The sequence below is a fragment of the Tachypleus tridentatus genome, chromosome 6 (assembly GCF_004210375.1).
Source record: "Tachypleus tridentatus isolate NWPU-2018 chromosome 6, ASM421037v1, whole genome shotgun sequence".
NCBI lineage: Eukaryota > Metazoa > Arthropoda > Merostomata > Xiphosura > Limulidae > Tachypleus > Tachypleus tridentatus.
The window spans coordinates 140,094,021-140,107,685 of NC_134830.1; the positions used below are offsets into that span (position 1 = coordinate 140,094,021).

Sequence of the window (13,665 nt, forward strand, 5' to 3'; positions counted from 1 at the left end):
CAGTTTGATTTTAAACATATCGTGTATATCTGATAGTTCGATTTTAAACATAGTGTATATCTGACAGTTTGATTTTAAACATATCGTGTATATGTGACAGTAATGATTTTAAACATATCGTGTATATGTGACAGTAATGATTTTAAACATATCGTGTATATCTGACAGCTTGATTTTAAACATATCGTGTATATCTGACAGTTTGATTTTAAACATATCGTGTATATCTGATAGTTCGATTTTAAACATATCGTGTATATCTGATAGTTCGATTTTAAACATAGTGTATATCTGACAGTTTGATTTTAAACATATCGTGTATATCTGACAGTATGATTTTAAATATATCGTTTATGTCTGACAGTTTGATTTTAAACATATCGTGCATATCTGACAGTATGATTTTAAACACATCGTGTTATTCTGACAGTATGATTTTAAACGTTCTTCGAAAGACAGAAGCAGTTGCAAAGAAAATAAATATGAAACATACTCATCAGCATTTTACTTATATTACAACAATTGTACATATATTCAGGTAATAGTAATATTACAATAGATTAAACATAGTGAAACATTTCTCTATAAGTGGTGTATCTTCGGGATAGTGTAATATTACTGTAAAAGTAAGTTTGTTCAATATATAGTGTAACTAGTCTAGACATGGTTTATATTCAAGGTTGTACAACATTAGACAGGGTGTAATGTAACATAACTCTAGACATGGTGTATGTTCAAGGTGTATGTAACATTACAGTGCACATAGTGTATGTTCAGGGTAGTGTAACGTTACACTACATATGGTGTATGTTCAAGATAGTGTAACATAACTCTAGACATGGTGTATGTTCAAGGTAGTGTAACATAACTCTAGACATGGTGTATGTTCAAGGTAGTATAACGTTAGACATGGTGTATGTTCAAAGTAGCCTGGTATTATACTAGACATGGTGTATGTTCAAAGTAGCCTGGTATTATACTAGACATGGTGTATGTTCAAAGTAGCCTGGTATTATACTAGACATGGTGTATGTTCAAAGTATCCTTGTATTATACTAGACATGGTGTATGTTCAAAGTAGCCTGGTATTATACTAGACATGGTGTATGTTCAAAGTATCCTTGTATTATACTAGACATGGTGTATGTTCAAAGTATCCTTGTATTATACTAGACATGGTGTATGTTCAAAGTAGCCTGGTATTATACTAGACATGGTGTATGTTCAAAGTATCCTTGTATTATACTAGACATGGTGTATGTTCAAAGTAGCCTTGTATTATACTAGACATGGTGTATGTTCAAAGTAGCCTTGTATTATACTAGACATGGTGTATGTTCAAAGTAGCCTGGTATTATACTAGACATGGTGTATGTTCAAAGTAGCCTTGTATTATACTAGACATGGTGTATGTTCAAAGTAGCCTTGTATTATACTAGACATGGTGTATGTTCAAAGTATCCTTGTATTATACTAGACATGGTGTATGTTCAAAGTATCCTTGTATTATACTAGACATGGTGTATGTTCAAAGTATCCTTGTATTATACTAGACATGGTGTATGTTCAAAGTAGCCTTGTATTATACTAGACATGGTGTATGTTCAAAGTATCCTTGTATTATACTAGACATGGTGTATGTTCAAAGTAGCCTTGTATTATACTAGACATGGTGTATGTTCAAAGTAGCCTTGTATTATACTAGACATGGTGTATGTTCAAAGTAGCCTTGTATTATACTAGACATGGTGTATGTTCAAAGTAGCCTTGTATTATACTAGACATGGTGTATGTTCAAAGTAGCCTTGTATTATACTAGACATGGTGTATGTTCAAAGTAGCCTTGTATTATACTAGACATGGTGTATGTTCAAAGTAGCCTTGTATTATACTAGACATGGTGTATGTTCAAAGTAGCCTTGTATTATACTCAGACATGGTGTATGTTCAAAGTAGCCTGGTATTATACTAGACATGGTGTATGTTCAAAGTAGCCTTGTATTATACTAGACATGGTGTATGTTCAAAGTAGCCTTGTATTATACTAGACATGGTGTGTGTTCAAAGTAGCCTGGTATTATACTCAGACATGGTGTGTGTTCAAAGTATCCTTGTATTATACTAGACATGGTGTATGTTCAAAGTATCCTTGTATTATACTAGACATGGTGTATGTTCAAAGTAGCCTGGTATTATACTAGACATGGTGTATGTTCAAAGTAGCCTGGTATTATACTAGACATGGTGTATGTTCAAAGTAGCCTGGTATTATACTAGACATGGTGTATGTTCAAAGTATCCTTGTATTATACTAGACATGGTGTATGTTCAAAGTAGCCTGGTATTATACTAGACATGGTGTATGTTCAAAGTAGCCTGGTATTATACTAGACATGGTGTATGTTCAAAGTAGCCTGGTATTATACTAGACATGGTGTATGTTCAAAGTATCCTTGTATTATACTAGACATGGTGTATGTTCAAAGTAGCCTGGTATTATACTAGACATGGTGTATGTTCAAAGTAGCCTGGTACTATACTAGACATGGTGTATGTTCAAAGTAGCCTGGTATTATACTAGACATGGTGTATGTTCAAAGTAGCCTGGTATTATACTAGACATGGTGTATGTTCAAAGTAGCCTGGTATTATACTGGACATGGTGTATGTTCAAAGTAGCCTGGTATTATACTAGACATGGTGTATGTTCAAAGTAGCCTTGTATTATACTAGACATGGTGTATGTTCAAAGTAGCCTGGTATTATACTAGACATGGTGTATGTTCAAAGTAGCCTTGTATTATACTAGACATGGTGTATGTTCAAAGTAGCCTTGTATTATACTAGACATGGTGTGTGTTCAAAGTAGCCTGGTATTATACTAGACATGGTGTGTGTTCAAAGTATCCTTGTATTATACTAGACATGGTGTATGTTCAAAGTATCCTTGTATTATACTAGACATGGTGTATGTTCAAAGTAGCCTGGTATTATACTAGACATGGTGTATGTTCAAAGTAGCCTGGTATTATACTAGACATGGTGTATGTTCAAAGTATCCTTGTATTATACTAGACATGGTGTATGTTCAAAGTAGCCTGGTATTATACTAGACATGGTGTATGTTCAAAGTAGCCTGGTATTATACTAGACATGGTGTATGTTCAGTGTAGCCTGGTATTATACTAGACATGGTGTATGTTCAAAGTAGCCTTGTATTATACTAGACATGGTGTATGTTCAAAGTAGCCTTGTATTATACTAGACATGGTGTATGTTCAAAGTAGCCTTGTATTATACTAGACATAGTGTATGTTCAAAGTAGCCTTGTATTATACTAGACATGGTGTATGTTCAAAGTAGCCTTGTATTATACTAGACATGGTGTATGTTCAAAGTAGCCTTGTATTATACTAGACATGGTGTATGTTCAAAGTAGCCTTGTATTATACTAGACATGGTGTATGTTCAAAGTAGCCTTGTATTATACTAGACATGGTGTATGTTCAAAGTAGCCTTGTATTATACTAGACATGGTGTGTGTTCAAAGTAGCCTGGTATTATACTAGACATGGTGTGTGTTCAAAGTATCCTTGTATTATACTAGACATGGTGTATGTTCAAAGTATCCTTGTATTATACTAGACATGGTGTATGTTCAAAGTAGCCTGGTATTATACTAGACATGGTGTATGTTCAAAGTAGCCTGGTATTATACTAGACATGGTGTATGTTCAAAGTAGCCTGGTATTATACTAGACATGGTGTATGTTCAAAGTAGCCTTGTATTATACTAGACATGGTGTATGTTCAAAGTAGCCTGGTATTATACTAGACATGGTGTATGTTCAAAGTAGCCTGGTATTATACTAGACATGGTGTATGTTCATGGTAATGTGGTATACACTAGACCTACCATAAATCCAAGATACTGCAAGGGATTCGAAGAAAACAGCGAACAGAATGGAGTAACCAGCTGCATAACGATCCAGTAGAGACACAACGTAACCACCACCCTGTGAACGTTTCAAACATTTTGAAATAACTTTGTTTTAAAATACCTTAGCCTATGACTGTGGTTTATTTTCAGAGTGAAAAGTTCCCAAGCTAATAACGTGGTCTTCCGAACCGTAAGAAAGTTTTGTATCCAAATATGCAGATAAGAAACGATTCAGGTTCGTTGTATCATTATCGTGTGTAAGACGATGTAACACAAATTTTGTTCCTGGATAGTGTGTGTTATTTCTTAATTGCTTCTGTTGTTATTCCCTTTTGCCATTATTCCCTTCAAACTTTGTTTTGTGACCTGGATAATGAAATTTAGAAATTAACCTATTTTCTATGTAAAAACGGGCAAATTAGCACATTTTCATTTACATAAGGTCTGAATAAAACAATATATGAATCACGATTTACATGTATTTATGCTAGAGTTATACAAAAATGTTTAGAAGTGAGTAGTTTTTCGAGATTTGCGACTGTAATGTAAATCACTTTCATGAATCAGCCCTCAAATATAGTCTCCCATCATGTTTTAGTTATACGATCCCAGGTCACAAAAACAAAGTTTGGAGAGAAAAATAGGTCTTTTCCATTTTCTTTAGGAATAAGCAATTGGGAAATAACACTTTCTACCTAGGAACAAGTAAAAGTAAATATTTTATTACATAGTGTTATATATCAGTCATGACCGTCGTTGTTTGTTCTACGTATTACAGTAAAACCATATAATGAAGAATACAGTATATTGTAATCCATTAACTTATAGGTGGGGTTTGTTTTCATGCTGAACTAGAAACAATCAGATTATTTTTATCCTGTAAATAATCCTTATTTTTGAAATAATAACCGTGACGTCATCGTCATAATGTTGTTTCTTCAAGGCTAGTTAAAACTTTTATCTCCTTTGTCTTTAATTATTTATTTCTCAACACAACAGTTGGACATCCGAATGATTGTATAATGGATATTTTATTCTAATATTTCTAGATTGTTTAAACAAATATTTCAAATTAAATTTTCAAATATAACAAATGAGTAACGTAGTATTTACCATAACAACATTAATTTATGTTTTATAATGAATACAAAGTTTACTAGATGTCACTACCTGTGCACAGCTGGCCAACCCGATCAAGTAGTAGAGAGAAAATAAACAGGCAACAAAAATTTCTCTGTTCCGTTTGATGATTGGATATTCGTCACTTAGAGCTGTAATAATAGCTTCTGAGCCTCCAAACTGGAACGAATTTCACGAATAAGCCTTAGTACACAAAAACTTAAAACGCTTAAAATGAAAACGCACGCACGTGGTGGTAAATACAACAGTTGATTATTTATCAAATTAGTGTTTTATTTGTCTCTCTAACGGAAAGAAAAAACAGAAACAAAAAACAGTATTACATTAGTAACTACTGCTTTATTTAAACAGTATTACAGACTTATTGTTTTTGTTCTTTGACCACCGGAAACAAAGTAGGCTCAATGCTAATTCTAAAGCTCATTAAAGAAAATCACTTTTTTCTTTTGCTACACATTCGCTACTAATCTGATGCTATTATACAAAAACACAAGACTTACGGAACTGTCCAAACCAAGCGTGAGTAGCATTAGGAAAAAAATAACCGACCAAAAAGTCGAACCTGGCATCAGAGCTATAGCTTCTGGATATACGATGAACACGAGTCCTGGGCCTAATCAAAGACACAGTTCAATTTATACTACAGCAATGGCGTATCATTATCTTAGAACAGCTATAATTATAATTATCGACCAATGGTTTAACTAAAATTTAATGTGTTCAAAGTTTAAATTGCACGTGACCACCCTAGATGATTAAAAGTGAAACAGGGTTAGCAGAAACGAAGATTCTTGAAAATAATATATATATATTTAAATGTCCTTATTATTTTATTCTTTAGCGGAGACAATAACATTCGACAAGGAGTCAAGCTTTATATTTTTTGAAGAAATAAAATATGGTAATTTAACAAACTTGTCTGTGGCTAGGTTTGAAGCGTTTGAAACAAAGCAAAATTACCGTCTGCCGCTACGTCCTTTACCTCCATATTCAGTTGGCCAGCCATGTATCCTAATACTGAAAAAATCACAAATCCAGCCAAGAAGCTGGTGGCGCTGTTTACGGCACTTGTGAGCAGGGCGTCCCTGTAAAAAGAAATCGTCCCTCTTTTAGTGGACAGCGTCATCCACAAGTACGTTGTTATATACACGTCAAGAGGATGTAACCATACAATATGTCAGTATTTATCAATGAGGAAGGACCACTCTTTAGATCGTAACATGTTAGTACCTCACCTGAAGAGGAGGTAATCACATATGTCAATATTTACTTACAGTAATGTTGTATTGTTGGTTTTAAAGTTACGACAATAATGTTTTGTAGTTATTTACTTACCGTAATGTTGTATTGTTGGTTTTTAAGTTACCATAATAATGTTTTGCAGTTATTTACTTACCGTAATGTTGTATTGTTGGTTGTTAAATCACCATAATTCTGTACTGTAGCAATCTTGTATTTGAAACATGACAAAAACAATCTCGGTCAGAATGTTTATTTTGAATACTAAAGTATTTGTAAAATTATTATGGTTAGAATTTTTGCGAATGTCGAGATTAAACATAGCAGGCTGTTATTACCATTTAGATATTACAGGCTGTTATTACCATTTTAGATATTACAGGCTGTTATTACCATTTTAGATATGACACGGTATTATCACCATTTCTTTCACAAAACTGGTTTAATTTATTGGCTAATATTTGAATTTTTTGTGGCTGTAAATTCCATACCTGTAAACATTGTTATGGAACTTATTGTAACTAGCATACGCCAGAATAACACCAAATCCTGGGCCTAACGAGAACATAACTTGGGTGGCTGCGTCAACCCAAACCTATGTATAAAAACAAGAACATAATTAATATTAGTGACTGTTTGTTTGATACACAAGACTCGAACCTCATTCTAAACTGGTAGATCGGTATGAAGGGAATTGGTCAACATCACCCACCACCAACTGTTGTGTACCTCGTCTCATCGAACAGTAGTAAATATACGAACTTAAAACGCTAAAATACGGGTTTCGATTTATCTTAATGTGGCTTTACTCTAAAACAAACATACAGACAAAGAAAGAGAGTAATTTCAGTTTCTAAACTGCTGATTTAGGGAGTACACAGAATCTATATTAAGTTACAACCCATTCCATTTTTAAAGTTATTTTAATTAACAATGTTTGTTGTGTTTATTTATTTTTATAAGTTTTAAATTTATTTATGGTACATAATTATTGCGAGTATTATTTTACATTTTTAGCTGGCTTAACCCCATGAGATATTGGGATTCCGAAAGTTGAGTACATTATATTAAAATGGTTTTGTAGACATCAACACGTCGTTACAATCTGTGTCACGATATCTGTCATGCTCTGTTTGATGACCGTGCATTTTGGTAATAGTCCTACAGCGTAGTTTACACTGTTATAAGCTCCGTTGTAAGACTGTCATGTCCCAAACACTACACTGTTCATTGCATGGTCTTCTTAATCCATTTACTATATGAGGATGACGGGTTCTCAGTGACATTTCAATTGTCTGATATCACAGAAATCCATAGTCGCTGCACTAGGTAACTTGACTGGTAAGTCTTCATATGGAATACTTCGAATACCCATTTAATTCTCCACTTGATTATGGAATGTAACGGATGAACAGAAGGTATGACTGGAAGCCTTGTTTGGTGAACCCATAATCTGTCGGTTTCGCTTAAAGAAGATCCTTCTTGATTATGTTGCATAGTGTTTCTGAACACATGGGTGGTTTTTGCCACTGAAATCGGTGTTATTATCTTTTACAATATGCTGCTCTTGTTTAGCATAGCTCGGGTAAGACTTGTTGTAAACCTCTTTCTTGATGGTCATGGTGTCCCTAATTGATCCATTTTCATTTGCTTTTCAATGTTATTAAATATGAGGGATATCCATAATTTGTAAATCTTAAATACACGATTTGAACACTTCTATCATCTGAGATAGTTTTTACATACCCTTCCCAAAACTAAATAATGTTTGGCAGCGTCACCGTATCTACTTTTGAACAAACGATATCAAAATGTAGTTCTGATTTGACACATTCCGTTCCACTACGAGCATATAGGCTGTGGTTATCACGTGACCTCCTGATTTGCATGTTCAATATTCTTATAATAGAAAGTACTCAGTCATTGTCAGTGGAAATTATAGATAAAAGGAAAAGAACATTAAACACGCCTTGTTAAATAGTAATTTATTGTTAGCTATGTTATATACTTTGATATTTGTTTATTCGACCTTACGGATAACAGCGGTTAATAAATATTTGTAACAGTAGTTCTCCATCAGCGCTACTAAATTCATCCATTATTCAAAGCTTCAATTAAAACTCACATTTTAAGTATTCTTCTCACATATATTGTGACATCATCAGGTGACTGTTTGTTTAAAGGATTGTGGCATCAGCTCACAAAAATTAACTTTTAACAACATATGATTTAGTGCTTTGATAATGACAAAGAAAATCACAACAAAAAATGAATGTTTGACTTGATCTTAAGCCAAGAACTTACGTTGGGTTTCATTAAAGCAGCAAAATTTGGGGTCAGGTAGAACTTGATGCCTTCGAGTGCTCCAGGAAGAGTCAGTCCACGAATCAACAGGATGAAAAGAACGACATATGGGAAGAGGGCGGTGAACCACACCACCTTAAGTAAGAGGTTAAATTAAAGACAGTTGTGTCTCTGTATATAAATCAATTATTTGGTTAAGGAGGAACATCAGGAAGAGATTACAACACCAAAACGTTTCTCTAAACTTGAAATTTAACAAAAGAAGGACATTATCAATCACACAAACCTTGATATTTAACTAAAGAAGGACATTATCAATCACACAAACCTTGATATTTAACTAAAGAAGGACATTATCAATCACACAAACCTTGATATTTAACAAAAGAAGGACATTATCAATCACACAAACCTTGATATTTAACTAAAGAAGGACATTATCAATCACACAAACCTTGATATTTAACAAAAGAAGGACATTATCAATCACACAAACCTTGATATTTAACTACAGAAGGACATTATCAATAACACAAACCTTGATATTTAACAAAAGAAGGACATTATCAATCACACAAACCTTGATATTTAACTAAAGAAGACATTATCAATCACACAAACCTTGATATTTAACTAAAGAAGGACATTATCAATCACACAAACCTTGATATTTAACAAAAGAAGGACATTATCAATCACACAAACCTTGATATTTAACCAAAAAAGGACATTATCAATTACACAAACCTTGATATCTAACTAAACAAGGACATTATCAATCACACAAACCTTGATATTTAGCTAAAGAAGGACATTATCAATCACACAAACCTTGATATTTAACTGAAAAAGGACATTATCAATAACACAAACCTTGATATTTAACTAAAGAAGGACATTATCAATCACACAAACATTGATATTTAACAAAAGAAGGACATTATCAATCACACAAACCTTGATGTTTAACTAAAGAAGGACATTATCAATAACACAAACCTTGATATTTAACTAAAGAAGGACATTATCAATCACACAAACCTTGATATTTAACTAAAGAAGGACATTATCAATCACACAAACCTTGATATTTAACTAAAGAAGGACATTATCAATCACACAAACCTTGATATTTAACTAAAAAAGCATTATCAATCACACAAACCTTGATATTTAACTAAACAAGGACATTATTAATCACACAAACCTTGATATTTAACTAATAAAGGACATTATCAATCACACAAACCTTGATATTTAACTAAAGAAGGACATTATCAATCACACAAACCTTGATATTTAACTAAAAAAGGACATTATCAATCACACAAACCTTGATATTTAACTAAAGAAGGACATTATCAATCACACAAACCTTGATATTTAACTAAAGAAGGACATTATCAATCACACAAACCTTGATATTTAACTAAAAAAGGACATTATCAATCACACAAACCTTGATATTTAACTAAAGAAGGACATTATCAATCACACAAACCTTGATATTTAACAAAAGAAGGACATTATCAATCACACAAACTTGATATTTAACAAAAACATTAAAGAACAAACATTATCAATCACACAAACCTTGATATTTAACAAAAGAAGGACATTATCAATCACACAAACCTTGATATTTAACTAAAGAAGGACATTATCAATCACACAAACCTTGATATTTAACTAAAGAAGGACATTATCAATCACACAAACCTTGATATTTAACTAAAGAAGGACATTATCAATCACACAAACCTTGATATTTAACTAAAGAAGGACATTATCAATCACACAAACCTTGATATTTAACTAAAGAAGGACATTATCAATCACACAAACCTTGATATTTAACTAAAGAAGGACATTATCAATCACACAAACCTTGATATTTAACTAAAAAAAGGACATTATCAATCACACAAACCTTGATATTTAACTAAAGAAGGACATTATCAATCACACAAACCTTGATATTTAACTAAAGAAGGACATTATCAATCACACAAACCTTGATATTTAACTAAAGAAGGACATTATCAATCACACAAACCTTGATATTTAACTAAAGAAGGACATTATCAATCACACAAACCTTGATATTTAACTAAAGAAGGACATTATCAATCACACAAACCTTGATATTTAACTAAAGAAGGACATTATCAATCACACAAACCTTGATATTTAACTAAAGAAGGACATTATCAATCACACAAACCTTGATATTTAACTAAAGAAGGACATTATCAATCACACAAACCTTGATATTTAACTAAAAAGGACATTATCAATCACACAAACCTTGATATTTAACTAAAGAAGGACATTATCAATCACACAAACCTTGATATTTAACTAAAGAAGGACATTATCAATCACACAAACCTTGATATTTAACTAAAGAAGGACATTATCAATCACACAAACCTTGATATTTAACTAAAGAAGGACATTATCAATCACACAAACCTTGATATTTAACTAAAAGAAGGACATTATCAATCACACAAACCTTGATATTTAACTAAAGAAGGACATTATCAATCACACAAACCTTGATATTTAACTAAAGAAGGACATTATCAATCACACAAACCTTGATATTTAACTAAAGAAGGACATTATCAATCACACAAACCTTGATATTTAACTAAAGAAGGACATTATCAATCACACAAACCTTGATATTTAACTAAAGAAGGACATTATCAATCACACAAACCTTGATATTTAACTAAAGAAGGACATTATCAATCACACAAACCTTGATATTTAACTAAAAAGGACATTATCAATCACACAAAGGACATAAAGAAGGACATTATCAATCACACAAACCTTGATATTTAACTAAAGAAGGACATTATCAATCACACAAACCTTGATATTTAACTAAAGAAGGACATTATCAATCACACAAACCTTGATATTTAACTAAAGAAGGACATTATCAATCACACAAACCTTGATATTTAACTAAAAAGGACATTATCAATCACACAAACCTTGATATTTAACTAAAGAAGGACATTATCAATCACACAAACCTTGATATTTAACTAAAGAAGGACATTATCAATCACACAAACCTTGATATTTAACTAAAGAAGGACATTATCAATCACACAAACCTTGATATTTAACTAAAGAAGGACATTATCAATCACACAAACCTTGATATTTAACTAAAGAAGGACATTATCAATCACACAAACCTTGATATTTAACTAAAGAAGGACATTATCAATCACACAAACCTTGATATTTAACTAAAGAAGGACATTATCAATCACACAAACCTTGAAGGAAGAATTATCAATCACACAAACCTTGATATTTAACTAAAGAAGGACATTATCAATCACACAAACCTTGATATTTAACTAAAGAAGGACATTATCAATCACACAAACCTTGATATTTAACTAAAGAAGGACATTATCAATCACACAAACCTTGATATTTAACTAAAGAAGGACATTATCAATCACACAAACCTTGATATTTAACTAAAGAAGGACATTATCAATCACACAAACCTTGATATTTAACTAAAGAAGGACATTATCAATCACACAAACCTTGATATTTAACTAAAGAAGGACATTATCAATCACACAAACCTTGATATTTAACTAAAGAAGGACATTATCAATCACACAAACCTTGATATTTAACTAAAGAAGGACATTATCAATCACACAAACCTTGATATTTAACTAAAGAAGGACATTATCAATCACACAAACCTTGATATTTAACTAAAGAAGGACATTATCAATCACACAAACCTTGATATTTAACTAAAGAAGGACATTATCAATCACACAAACCTTGATATTTAACTAAAGAAGGACATTATCAATCACACAAACCTTGATATTTAACTAAAGAAGGACATTATCAATCACACAAACCTTGATATTTAACATTATCAATCACACAAACCTTGATATTTAACTAAAGAAGGACATTATCAATCACACATTATCAATCACACAAACCTTGATATTTAACTAAAGAAGGACATTATCAATCACACAAACCTTGATATTTAACTAAAGAAGGACATTATCAATCACACAAACCTTGATATTTAACTAAAGAAGGACATTATCAATCACACAAACCTTGATATTTTAACATTATAAAGAAGGACATTATCAATCACACAAACCTTGATATTTAACTAAAGAAGGACATTATCAATCACACAAACCTTGATATTTAACTAAAGAAGGACATTATCAATCACACAAACCTTGATATTTAACTAAAGAAGGACATTATCAATCACACAAACCTTGATATTTAACTAAAGAAGGACATTATCAATCACACAAACCTTGATATTTAACTAAAGAAGGACATTATCAATCACACAAACCTTGATATTTAACTAAAGAAGGACATTATCAATCACACAAACCTTGATATTTAACTAAAGAAGGACATTATCAATCACACAAACCTTGATATTTAACTAAAGAAGGACATTATCAATCACACAAACCTTGATATTTAACTAAAGAAGGACATTATCAATCACACAAACCTTGATATTTAACTAAAGAAGGACATTATCAATCACACAAACCTTGATATTTAACTAAAGAAGGACATTATCAATCACACAAACCTTGATATTTAACTAAAGAAGGACATTATCAATCACACAAACCTTGATATTTAACTAAAGAAGGACATTATCAATCACACAAACCTTGATATTTAACTAAAGAAGGACATTATCAATCACACAAACCTTGATATTTTAACTCACACAAAGAAGGACATTATCAATCACACAAACCTTGATATTTAACTAAAGAAGGACATTATCAATCACACAAACCTTGATATTTAACTAAAGAAGGACATTATCAATCACACAAACCTTGATATTTAACTAAAGAAGGACATTATCAATCACACAAACCTTGATATTTAACTAAAGAAGGACATTATCAATCACACAAACCTTGATATTTAACTAAAGAAGGACATTATCAATCACACAAACCTTGATATTTAAC

General features: G+C 31.8%; 1 protein-coding gene across 1 annotated transcript in view; it reads right to left on the minus strand.

Moving 5' to 3' along the window:
- The window catches only part of DAT (Sodium-dependent dopamine transporter), a 124,351-nt gene that overhangs the window by 7,121 nt on the left and 103,565 nt on the right, over window positions 1–13,665 (minus strand). Inside the window, exons 5-10 of the mRNA XM_076508269.1 lie at window positions 8,624–8,758; window positions 6,811–6,914; window positions 6,041–6,165; window positions 5,581–5,693; window positions 5,111–5,239; window positions 3,917–4,016 (exon numbers count right to left, since the gene is read on the minus strand). Coding sequence (XP_076364384.1) covers window positions 3,917–4,016; window positions 5,111–5,239; window positions 5,581–5,693; window positions 6,041–6,165; window positions 6,811–6,914; window positions 8,624–8,758 — 706 coding nt within the window. The remainder of the gene's footprint in view (window positions 1–3,916; window positions 4,017–5,110; window positions 5,240–5,580; window positions 5,694–6,040; window positions 6,166–6,810; window positions 6,915–8,623; window positions 8,759–13,665) is intronic.